General features: G+C 41.3%; 1 protein-coding gene across 7 annotated transcripts in view; it reads right to left on the bottom strand.

Moving 5' to 3' along the window:
* TAFA5 (TAFA chemokine like family member 5) overlaps positions 1-12,735 on the bottom strand; it is a 595,960-nt gene that overhangs the window by 77,907 nt on the left and 505,318 nt on the right. The window contains exon 4 of one of the 7 annotated variants that reach the window (XM_034767141.1): positions 1,147-1,735. The exons of the other annotated variants lie outside the window; for them this stretch is intronic. Within the exon in view, the coding sequence (XP_034623032.1) occupies positions 1,565-1,735 (171 nt within the window). The 3' untranslated portion in view covers positions 1,147-1,564. Of the gene's footprint in view, positions 1-1,146; positions 1,736-12,735 lie in introns of those variants that run through there. 7 annotated transcript variants of the gene reach the window in all.

Raw genomic sequence — 12,735 nt, 5'->3', positions numbered from 1 at the left:
TGTGGTGGCCACCAAGGAGGAAGGATGCACTTTGCTGGCTCCAGCTGAGGAGCAGCCAGGATCCCAGACTGTGGGTGCAGGAGATGTCAAGGCCCAGGCACTTGTGGATGCCCCAGGGAGATTGCAGTCACCACCTGAGGAACTCAGACACTCTGAAGACACCCTGACTTCAACTGCAGGAGACATGGCAGGAAGTAGCCCAGGGAGAGGCTAGACAGTGTCCCAGCAGCAGTTGGTGGGTTGTGGGTGGATTCCCTGCTGACTTAGTGGTGAACCCATTTGCCACTACCAGGGCCCTGTAGTGGGAACTGGTGGAGCAGGGAACCTGGGGTCCCCTTATCTGGCTTCCCCCTTATGGGGGTGGCCCACTGACTCTGGCCAGTGGGCTCTCCTTCCCTCTTGTCTGGGGGAGTCCTATTAGCTTTAACTGTGGGCCTACCACTCCCTTGCCCCACCCCTAGGGGGATGGGGTGTACTGGTGCTGTGACAATGACTATCAGTTAATTTTCTCAATATGGCCTTTGTGATGAAGTGGGACTGTTCTTAATGTTTGTGATGAAGTGGGACTGTTCTTAATGTTTCCTCTGAATACTGTAGGCAGGGGCGGCTCAAGACATCAGCGCACCAAGCGCGTGCCTCAGGTGGCAAGCCGCGGGGGGCAGCCTGCCAGTCGCCGTGAGCATAGCAGTCAGGCTACCTTCGGCGGCCTGCCTGCAGGAGGTCCGCCAGTCCCGTGGCTTCGGCGGCAATTCGGCGGCAGATACGCCGAAGCCGTGGGACCGGCGGACCGCCCACAGGCATGCCACCAAATCCGCGTTACCAGCGGACCTCCTGCAGGCATGCTGCCGAAGCTTGCCTCACTGCCGTGCTTGGGGCAGCAAAATACAAAGGAATCAGGTGACCTCCTGGCCCAGGAAAGGGACAAAGCCCAGAGGAGGAGGGGCTGGAGGGTTAGTCAGTTTGGAGCTGGCTGGGAAAATGGAGGGGAGCCCAGATGGGGCTCGGGACTCCCTGGGGCCCCCAAGATGGATCTAACTCAGGTGGTCCTGTGGTCTGTAGCTGCAAGACCTGTCTTGGACTGTGTTACTGTTGTCTAAATAAACCTTCTGTTTTACTGGCTGGCTGGTGAGAGTCATGGTGAATTGCAGAAAGCTGGGGGTGCAGGGCCTTGTCTCCCCCAAACTCTGTGACACCCTTGTAACACTAAGACCCCTCAGGTATGGCAGCTGACTCAATGGCTATGCAGACTGCAGTCAGCTTTTTCACAGCCCTTTTGGGGAGGAAATAATTAAGATTCACTGTTGACAGGGTTTTCTGACTGTTTCATTATTCCTGCTTCCATTTCCCTTTAAGGCTACATTTTTTGTGTGACTCATTGCTCAAAAGCTGTCTCTCTTCATTCTGGGCGTCCTTAGCCAAATTATCTCTCAGCTGTTCAACTCAAGGCTACAATCCCAGCCAGATCTCAAGGATTTTTTTTCCAAGGAAGTCTCTCACCATAGCAGCATCCTGTCCGTCTTTCAACATATCAACCTCTCTCTCTCTCTCTTTGGGAAGTTTTGTATCATGTCCTTCTTTCCAAGGGAGTTTCATTATGCTGTATGAGATACCCAAGTTTCTCTGTTCTCTCTAATGATGTCCAATATCCAGCAGTGGGAATACAAGCCTGTACAAATTTAGCTAGGCCACCTTTGGAATCAGTTTGTTGACAATCCCAAGAGTAAAAGTTCTTCACCTAGAAATTACAGAAAGGTTCAGAAGTGTAATATGAAATTATAAATTGTATAGTTTATAAACTAGATATTCATAAGCAATACTTAGACTGACATAACTTAGCTGAGGGATGGGCCCAGTACACAACTGGATCAAGATTAGGGAGCAAGAGGCCCCCTGCTCCAGAACTGCACTGTGTGTTCCTCAGCCATAGCCTAAGACACGGGCTTTTCATGCCCCAGGTAGAGTACACTGAAGTATTTCAATATGAGAGTGGCAAAGTCATGGATAATTATTGTAAAGTTTGTATCGAACAGGAAAATTTGCAATCTATATAAGTGCACATGAGGGAAAAAGAACTCTTGGCTGCAACAGTTATATGGACATCTAGCAGCTGTCCAAGTCCAAGGCCTAATAGTTCCACAATGTAGGAGTGCTCCATAAACAAATGGGGAAATTCTCTGTTATTCTCTTAAGCTGATTACGCTGTCCCAACACCATCACCTTAGTGTTATTTAGAATGAGCCTTAAAGCAACTGGCTCTCTTCCGAGCTCCAGTCTCAGCCAAATAATGGGACTGGCCAGCTTCATTTCATGAAAGAGGTGCAGACTTGAGATTCAATCAACAAATTGGTTATGCTGAAAGCCAAACTGTCTTGCCATCCGTCCTAGTGGCTTTCTGGGCACACTGAACAGGTGGGGCAAAAGAAAAGAACTGTATGAATGCCCCACAACAGAGACCACCTGGGGCAGATCAGTATCAACTGATATTACCATTTTAGGTCCTCTCTTGGAGAAGAGAAAACCTAAGTGCAGATATAAAGTTGCTAACCATCCCAAACCTAGTCCAGATAATTAATAAATATAATGAGGGAGATTTTTAAAGGTACAAATGGCAGTTAGGTACCTAACTTCTACTGACTTGCAAGGCGACAAGATAGCCACAACAGATGCAGCAAACAGTAAGGTTTGAAAGGGAGTTCAGAGAGGCAGTATGAGAGGCTTTCCTTCCAGGTTCAGCTTTACATGGAATTTCAAGATGGCCAGGGATGGATCAGTGGTGGTGACCTGCATGGGTGTGCCAAGTTCTCTTTCCTGCCTGAACACTGAAGGGATTTCATGTGCATGAAATGCAAGTTGGTTGCTGTGCTGGAAAAGAAGATTCTTTGATTGGAGGGACAAGTAAAGATGACACTGTGAATTAGAGAAACTGATGAGTTCCTAAATAGTCAGATTCAGGAAACATCAGTACTCCACATTCAAGGAAGGAAGAAGCTGGCCACCAACGAGTCGGAGAGAGAGGCAGTCAGAGCGGAGGCCTGGGAGTTTGTAACCACCAGAGGCAGGAGGTCACAGTGGCATTCTACTTAGCTGGAGATAGACAAGTACAGGCAAGCTATGGCCACCAGAGAAAAGAGGCAGGGGAGGAATTGCACACAGCTAGAAGTTTCCAATTGATATCCAAGTCCTCAATGTGAAAAGTGTGGAAGATTCTTCTTAAGATACAGCTGGTCCACAGGAACAGAGAGGTATACAGGACCTACTTAAGGATGGCAGCTTGGCCCAGCCAGCAAGAAAATCAAGCTTGTCCACAAAGAGTTCTCCAGTTAGCCAAGGAAGATATATTATCCTTGCTGGGATTCAATACACAGAAGAATTGAAAGAACATTCTGCAAGATTCAGGCAGACAACAGGATGGTATGCTGTCTTCCACAAGACATCAGTCTAAAATTAGATAGACTTTTGAAGTGGATGCAATGGATCCACTGGTGATAGTTCATACTGGCACTAATAACACTGCATCACAGGATATCTCACAGATAGGAAATGACTTCGGGGAACTCGGAAATGCGCTGAAGAAGAATGTCCAAGTAATCTTCATGGAGATCCTTCTTGTCCCCTGAAAGTGAACTGCTGGTTAGGTAAGTGGTGGAGGGTTTTGGTGTTGTAGACCATTGATCCACCTTCTATGAGGAGAGAGGGTTGTATGATTTGAATAGCCTTCATCTCAGTAGAAGGGGGACCAATCTTCTTGGAAACAAACTGGCTAGAATAGTCAGGAGGGCATTAAACTAATAACAAAAGGGACTGGTTAAAAGAGGGAAGATATGAGCATTCAGCACAAGAACAGAATTAATCAAGGAACCAAAGACATGAAGAGAATAAATAATGTAAATGCCTATACCCAGGCTCCTAGCACTGGTATAACAAACAAAAGGAATTGTAATTGCTCATTTATTAGCATAAATTGGATCTAGTTGCTATTAATGAAACCTGGTGGGATGGTTCCCTTGACTGGAACATCAAAATCAATAGTTATAACCTATTCAGGAAAGATTGAATAGGCAAAAGGGGACGGGGAGTGGCACTCTGTCAAAAATGGCAATGCCTCTTTCGGACTCACTGACAACTTGCAAGAAAATGAACTTGAATGTTTATGGATCAATGTCTTAACAGATAAAACATCTGATGGGGCATTACTTGGGGTCTGCTACAGATAAACAAATCACAGTAGGGATGACTGTTTCCTAATATACCTGTCTATAATATGTGGGGGGGGGGGAGTGTGTGATTATGGGGAATTTCATTTAAGTAACATGCTAACAGTCTCAAGCTGCCACTACTAAAACATCCTTGGAATTTGTAAATGTTATATATGACAATTTCCTAACTCAAAAAGTGCTGCAAGCAACATGGGGGGAATTTTATAATTTGACCTCATCTTGTCAAATAAAGAGGAACTGGTCATAGAACTAAAAATTAATGGTAACTTACAGGTAATTGTGATTTGATCACATTTATAATGTGCAAACAGAATAAAGGCCAGATCAGTGATACATACATACATACATATACATACATATATATATATATATATATATATACACACACACACATACTTGGTGCTATGAAAGGGCCAATTTCACAAAGTTGAAAACAATTATGAACGTGATCAACTGGGAGTAAAAATTTTATCAGAAAAATGTGAATGATAATTAGGAATTGTTTAAGAACACTTTACTAGATGCCTAAAAAGCCACAATCCCGCAGCTGAGGAAGGAGGCCATACAGGTTAAAAAAATGACCTAGTTTAGAGGAGGAGTGAAGCTATAAAAATAATATATAACAAGTGGAAGAAAGAGGAAGTTGATAGTAATGAATATAAATCAGAAGCTAAGCATTTTAGAAAATTGATAAGGGAAGCAAAGAAAGACAAGGTGAAATCTACTGCCAGCAGGGGCAGAGGACAATTAGGAGTTTTTTTAAGAAAAGGAAGAAAAACAACAAGAACAATGCTATTGGTCCATTACTAGATGGAAATGATAGAACTAGCAATAATTATGCAGAAAAAGTAGAAGTGTTCAATAAATATTTCTGTTCTGGATTTGGGGGAAAAACAGATGATGTAGTTATATCATATGATAAAACTAATATGATGTGTTAACACTTTTTCTATTCCACTAGTATCTCAGGAGGATGATTTGGTGGAGACAGTTGGGAGACGCTCATGTAATCTCCATGCCTGATTTCAATATTGAGCAGAAGGAAAATCAAGTAAGAGGAAACAGCAATGGGGAAAAGAACAATAGAGGGAAGGAGAATGGACAACAAGAGGAAAGAGAGTGCCAATAGCCAATGGATAAAACAATCTGTTTCAGTCAAAAATCACTTTGGGGAAGAAGGTAACAGTTACCACTACCACTGGGATAGTGCTTGGGGTATGCTACAGACCCTGAGGATTCAATCAGGATATGGATAGAGACCTCTAATATTTTTAATTAAATAAATATTACTGGAAATTGTGCGATTATGGTAGACTTTAATTTCCTATATATAGATTGGAGGACAAGTGCTAATAATCATGGTAGGGCCCAGATATTCCCGAATGAGAGAGCCAACAGATTTCTTCAACAAATAGTCACCAAACCAACAAAGAGGTGCGAGGACCTCATAGAAGTAGCGAGGACCTCATAGAAGTTCCAGTGATCATGAACTAATTCAGTATAAACTAAATGGAAGGATAAACAAAAGTAGGTCAGTAACTAGGATCCTTGATTCAAAAGGGCAAACTTAAAAAAATGAAAGGAATTAGTTAAGAACTGAATTCAAAGATCTAAATGCGAAGGAGACTTGGAAATACTTTAAGTCAAAGTTGCAAAACTATCTAAAGCCTCTATCCCAAGCAAGAGGGGGGGAAAACATAGGAAAAGGGTTGCAGACCAAACTGGATGAACAAGGATCCCAAATAGGTTATTAAGAGAAAGAAAAAAAGCCTACAAAGAATGGAAGATGGGATGAATCAGCAAGGAAGGCTACCTTTTGGAGGTTAGAAAGTGTAGGGGGAAAATTGATAACTGCCAAAGGCCAAACAGAGTTGGGTCCTGCACACAGGAAATTAAAATCAATAGTAAAGGGTTCTTTAAAAATATAGCTGATTTTCTAGACAAAGAAAATGCAATTGATCTAATCTACGTGGATTTCAGTAAGGTATTTAATACAGTTCCTCATGGGAAATTATTGGTTAAACAGGACAAGATGCAGATTAACACAAGAATTGAAACGTGTGTAAGGAATTGGTTTAAGGGAGACTATAATAGGTCTTACTGGTGAACTGTCAAGCTGGAGAAAAGTTTCTACTGGAGTTTCTCAGGGATCAGTCTTGGGACCAATCTTATTTAACATTTTCTTTCATGACCTTGGCACAAAAAGTGGGAGTGCACTAATAAAATTTGTGGATGACACAAATTTGGGAGGAATTGTCAATATGGAAGAAGGATTGGAATATCATAATCCATTTTTTGTAATAGAAATGGGACAATTTAATAGTGCAAAGCTCAAGGTTATGCACTTTGGAATTAACAACAAGAATTTTTGCAATAAACTGGGGATGTATCAATTGGAAGCGACAGAGGAGGAGAAAGACCTGGGGGTATTGGTTGATCACAGGATCACTATGAGCTGCCAAAGTGATGCAGACATAAAAAAGTCTAATGCAATCCTAGGATGCATCCAGCAAGGTATTTCCAGTAGAGAGAGGGAAGTGTTACCATTATAAGAGGTGAGACCTCATTTGGAATAGTATGTGAAATTCTGATCTACCATGTTTAAGAAAGATAAACTCGAACTGCAACAGGTGCAGAGAAGGGCTACTAGGATAAACAGAAGAACGAAGAGCCTACCTTATAAGAAAAGATTTAAGGAGCTTGGCTTGTTTAGCCTAACAAAATGAAGGCTGAGGGGAGATGGATAAATACCAGGGAGGTAAAGGAGTTACTTAAGTTAAGCACCAGTGTTTGCTTAAGAACAAATGAATATAAACAGGCCAGCAACAAGTTTTGGCTTGAAATTAGATGAAAGATTCTAACCACCACAGGAGTGAAGTTGTGCAACAGCCTCCCAAGGGGCATAGTTGAGGCAAAACACCTAACTGGCTTCAAGACTGAGATAAATTTATGGAGGGGATAGTAGGATGAGATTGCCTACAATGGCATGTGACTCATCGATGACTGATAGTAACAAATATCCCCAACAGCCAGAGATGGGACACTAGATGGGAAGGTCTCTGAGTTAGTAAAGTGAATTATTTCCCTGGTGTCTGGCTTGATGACATGCTCAGGGTCTAACTGACTACCTTATTTTGGGTTGGGAAGGAATTTCCCCCTTGATTAGGTTGGCAGAGACCTTGGTGGGGTTTTCACCTACTCTGCAGTATGGGGCACAGGTCACTTGATGTTTAAACCGAAGTAAATGGTGGATTTTCTGTAATTTGAAGTCTTTAAATCATGATTTGAGGTCTTCAGTAACTCAGACACAGGTTATGGATCTATTACAGGAGTGGATGCGTGAGGTTCTGTGGCCTGTGATGTGCAGGAAGTCAGACTAGATAATAACGACAGTCCCTTCTGGTCATAAAGCCTATGAGGGTCTTCAACAGCAACTACGATTTTAAATAAGCATGTTGGGATAGCTTGTGAGAAATATAAAAGAGCTTGCTCAGGAGCTCATCGGAACATTAATTTTGAATTGCAATAAGTCTTGGGGAAATGGGGATATTCCAGAAAACTGGAAGAAAGCTAAGGGTGTGCCAACAGTTAAAAAGGGAAACAGAATGATCTGGGTAGTTATAGGCCTGTCAGCCTGATATTGATCCTAGGCAAGATAATGGAGTGGCTGATATAGTGCTCAATAAAGAACTAAAAGAAGGTAACAAAAATTAATGCCAGTCAACATGGGTATACGGAAAATTAAAATGCTATCTTTTTTTGAGGAGATTCAAAGTTTGGTTGATAAAGATAAGTAGTGATGTATTATACTTAGACTCCTGTAGGCATTTGACTTAGTATCACATGATATTTTGATTTAAAAACTAAAAAGATATAAAATTAAAATGGCACATATTAAATGGCCTAACTGCTGGCTAACTGAAAGGTCTTAAAATATAATTTTAAGCTGGGAATTCCCAGCTTAAAATTATATTTTAAGACCTTTCAGTTAGCCAGTCGTTAGGCCATTTAATATGTGGGGTTCCACAGGGATTGGTTCCTGGCCCTACACTACTAAACATTTTTATTAATGACCTGGAAAATAAATCATCACTCTTGCTCTGGGGGAGTGGTAAATAATGAAGAGGAGACGTCACTGATACACAATGATCTGGATCTCTTGGTAAACTGGGTGGAAGCAAGCAATATGCATTTTAAAATAGCTAAATGTCAAGGCATATATCTAGGAATAAAGAATACAGGCCATACTTACAGGATAGGGGGACTCTAACCTGGGAAGCAGTGACTCTGAATAAGATTTGTGGAATGTAGTGGATAATCAGCTGAATTTGAACTTCCAGAGCAATGCTGTGGCCAAAAGAGTTAATGTGACCTTTGAATGCTTAAACGGGAATATAAAGTAAGAGAGTGCTATTTTACCTCTGCATTTTGGTACTGGTGTGACTGCTGCTGGAATATGGTGTCCAGTTGTGGTGTCCACAATTCAAGAAGGATGTTGAGAAATTGGAGAGGGTTCATAAAAGAGCCACAAGAATGATTAAAGGATTTTAAAAAATGCCTTATAGTGATAGACTCAAGGACCCCAATCTATTTAAGAAAGAACATTGAGGGATAATTTGATTACAGTCTACAAATACTTATGTAGGGAACAAACAATTATTAATAGGCTCTTCAATCAAGTGGAGACAGCTATAACATGATCGAATGATTGCAAGGTGAAGCTAGACAAATTCAGATTGGAAAGAAGATGTACAGTTTTAACGGTGAGAGTATTTAACCTTTGGAACAAGTTACCAAGAGTCATGGTGGAGTTGTCATCACTGACAAATTTTAAATAAAGATTGGATGTTTTTCTAAAAGATATGCTCTAGGAATTAATTTTGGGATGTTTTATGTTCTCTGACTTACAGGTCAGACTGGATGATCACAGTAGTCCCTTCTGGCCTTGGAAACTATGAATATGGGAGTTAGGAGCTTACAGGCTCCTGTGACTTTGAAAATATCCCTGATAAAGCAAAACTGGGCCTTTCACACATCTGTCACTCCCTAGTCTATCTCACCCTAGTTCAATATATTCTGTTCATTATTGTTTATGGTTTCTCAGCCTTCCAGTTGAAATGACAGTGCTCCACATGATGAGCCAATTAGAATTAATTTTTCAAGTAATGTTTTGACAGACACTTTCTCTAATACATTACTAAAATCCCTGCACTATGATACCTACTTCATTTCCTCTATATATGTAGTAGTTTTGTCACAAAGTCCAAGAAGTGATCCAGGTTACCTCACATGATTTAATAAACTTTTGAATTGTTTTGGATTCAGAAAATGGAAAAAAAAAAAAAAAAAGGGTTCAACCAGATATGCTTGTGTAATGGCTTCATGTCATAACATTTTTACAATGAAGACTTCCTCTCTGTGAAATGAGTGTAATATTTTAGCATACATTTTAAACTCTTGATGCTAATATGACATACAAGTTTCCATATTTTATACTTTTGTATTACAACCCCCGCCTCCCCCAAAAAATTAGCTATATGCCCCACTTTGATTTATACATTGTCAAAAACAACATCCCACAGGTTTATTTCCTTTCTTAAGGTTTCACTTGCTTTTTTCCTACTCTAAAGGTCAAGATCAGACATGAAAACTTTAATTCTATAAAGGAAAACAAGAAAGAAAATCCGCAGTCCATTTGTCCTAGGGTCACAGATATGAATCCCACAAAGTGTTTGTGTTTGATCTTGAACTTCAGCTGGATTCAGCTGCTCCCCCATAAGAATCCATAAGATATTCAATGGTGGATCAAGAACTTGGCCACATCAATTGCCCAAATGCTAGAAAATAAAATCAAGACACAAATCTTCCTCTTTTGTGAAGCTTTGTGTTGGCTCGGTCTCCTCCGTTCCACCAAATTTTTCATCCATTGTGCAAGAAATTGACAAATCACCTCCATGCTTTATTCCACATACACTATCTAGTACACATGATGCAAACATATGGACAGGATACAGTGCTTATCTACAAGAACTGTATCCTGTCCATATGTTAAGCTCTTCTTAAAGACCTAGCAATACTGTGCTACTTACAGTGAATAAAGATCTTGGGCAAGTGTCTTTACTGCTCTGTGACTGTTTCTTCTCCTATCCTGTATCTGTCTTGTCTACTTAGGTCAGGGGTTCTCAAACTGGGGGTTGGGACCCCTCCAGCAGTCACAGGGCTATTACATGGGGGAGGGGGTCATGAGCAGTCAGCCTCCACCCCAAACCCCACTTTGCCTCCAGCATTTATAATGGTGTTAAATATATTAAAACATGTTTTTAATTTATAAGGGGGGTTGCACTCAGAGGCTTGCTATGTGAAAGGGGTCACCAGTAAAAAAAGTTTGAGAACCACTAACTTAGATTGTAAACACTTTGGGATGGTCTCTCATGTGTTAGGCACTGTACAAACACAACATGGCCCTGATATCAGCTGGTGTCACAAACGGGATATGGATGGTCTCACCCATGGGAGACAGGCTGGGTCAAATACCAGGAGATTAGGGTCTGAGCTATGCCAGAGGGTAGCTAGAGAGTCAGGTGGCAGGAGGCAGGCAAGGTCTGGGAGATCACTGTCCGGCAGTAGGCGCAGATAGAACAAAGGAAGCAGCCCTCAGTAGGAGAAACTCAGTTGCATGGACAACTTCTTGTTCCTATGCTCAGTTTAAATACAAGCAGGAAACCAATCAGGCCCCCCAGAGTTCTGGCAACTCTGGAATTCAGCTTCCAGTCCTGGCAACTGTTAGCAGGTTACTGGGTGGTTGGCTAGCATTTACAAGCCCGTAATAGCTCTATGGCCCAGATTTGAGACCTGTGGTCCCTGACAGGTGAAGCCTGTAGGTGCTAGAGCAGGGATCGGCAACCTTTGGCACGCGGCCCATCAGGGAAATCCACTAGCGGGCCGGGACGGTTTGTTTACCTGCAGCGTCCGCAGGTTCGGCTGATCGCAGTTCCCACTGGCTGCGGTTCGCCGTTCCAGGCCAATGGGGGCTGTGGGAAGCGGCGGCCACATCCCACCCCAGCGGATTTCCCTGACGGGCCGCGTGCCAAAGGTTGCCAATCCCTGTGCTAGAGTAACACAGATTATTACTAACATAAATTGTCTCATTGTTTTTCTTCCACTAATCCCTACCTACTTGTGTATTTGTCCTTTAATTATTAATTATTTGGACCAGGAACTATATCTGAGTGTTTGTAGTGATCCTACTACATACATACATAGTGTACATAAATAATAACAATAATGATAAAACAATCTCATCTTCTTGCTGGGCCTATATTTTCCTGAAATTTCACGAGACAGAATCACCCATTACTGATCTGAAGCCTCCACATCCTGGGCACTCCATTCTTAAATGTTTTCCTTTGGTTTTGGGGATGTATGTGACCCTCACCTCCACATGATTATATATATATTTAAGTTGTCTTATTCTTACAGAAGTATGAAAGCTGTAAAGAACTTCAAACTGAAGTAATTTTCATTAGGGCCAATTTAACAATGTAGGCACTCCCACAAGACCAGCTATTAAGGTTGTTCATGCACGTGAACAATTTCAGACATCACAACTTATTGGTTGGGTTGATAGTATGCCACATTACATTAGTGTCAGTGACTAGCCAAAGTTACAGATGTGCTTTATGTACATTTCAGAATTCTGCTTTCAAAGTACAAAAAGAAAAACAAAATAACTATTTGGGTCATTTCCTTTTAGCAGAAGCAAAGTCTATTCTACACAAACATGAAATAGATGACTAGCTGGGAATCCAGCCACTGGTGCCTAGGGTAAAATCTGTTTTATTTACTTTATTCGAAAGGACAGTGCAGACCTGAAATGGATCAGATATGTGTAGCTTATTTTACATTAAACTAGCAGGTTTCATGAGTAAATCAACGCAACAGTAGTAAATCACTAATTCCTATGAACCAGTAGGTGGGCAAATTACAAAAAAACAATTGCTATGTAGGTTTTAGTCATCTAAGCCTAATTCTTCTCTCACTTACAGCAGTGTAGTGAGATCAGATTCAGACCCATACTGTTTAAGAATGTAGCCTCTATCATAAATGGCAGTTACAAGTAAGAATTCAGAGAGAATAGACATCTTTAAAATCTTATACCCTGAAAACTGATTTTATTTGAATAGAAACTGTAATGATCTTTATAATATTACATGCAGAAATGAGCATCCCTTTTATATTTTCTTTGAGGTTGGCTATGAGACATGAATATGTGGCTAGCATGGTTCTCCATCAATATCTGAAAATACCTCCTCTGAAAGGGAACAATGATGCTAGGTTTCCCTATATTCTTGCAAGGAATTGTTTGAAATGCTGACAATCCACATTTTAAAATCAGATACTTCACTACAAGTGATGCACACTCATGGGGCAAAATGTGTGCTCATTTAAAACAATGGGAGTTTTGTCATCAATTGAAATGGAACCTGGATTTGGCACTCAATGAGAAGGGCGAATCCTC

The sequence above is a fragment of the Trachemys scripta genome, chromosome 1 (assembly GCF_013100865.1).
Source record: "Trachemys scripta elegans isolate TJP31775 chromosome 1, CAS_Tse_1.0, whole genome shotgun sequence".
NCBI classification, from domain to species: domain Eukaryota; kingdom Metazoa; phylum Chordata; order Testudines; family Emydidae; genus Trachemys; species Trachemys scripta.
The sequence above is the reverse complement of the archived record's forward strand: the minus strand, read 5'-3'. Positions and strand labels throughout refer to the sequence as shown.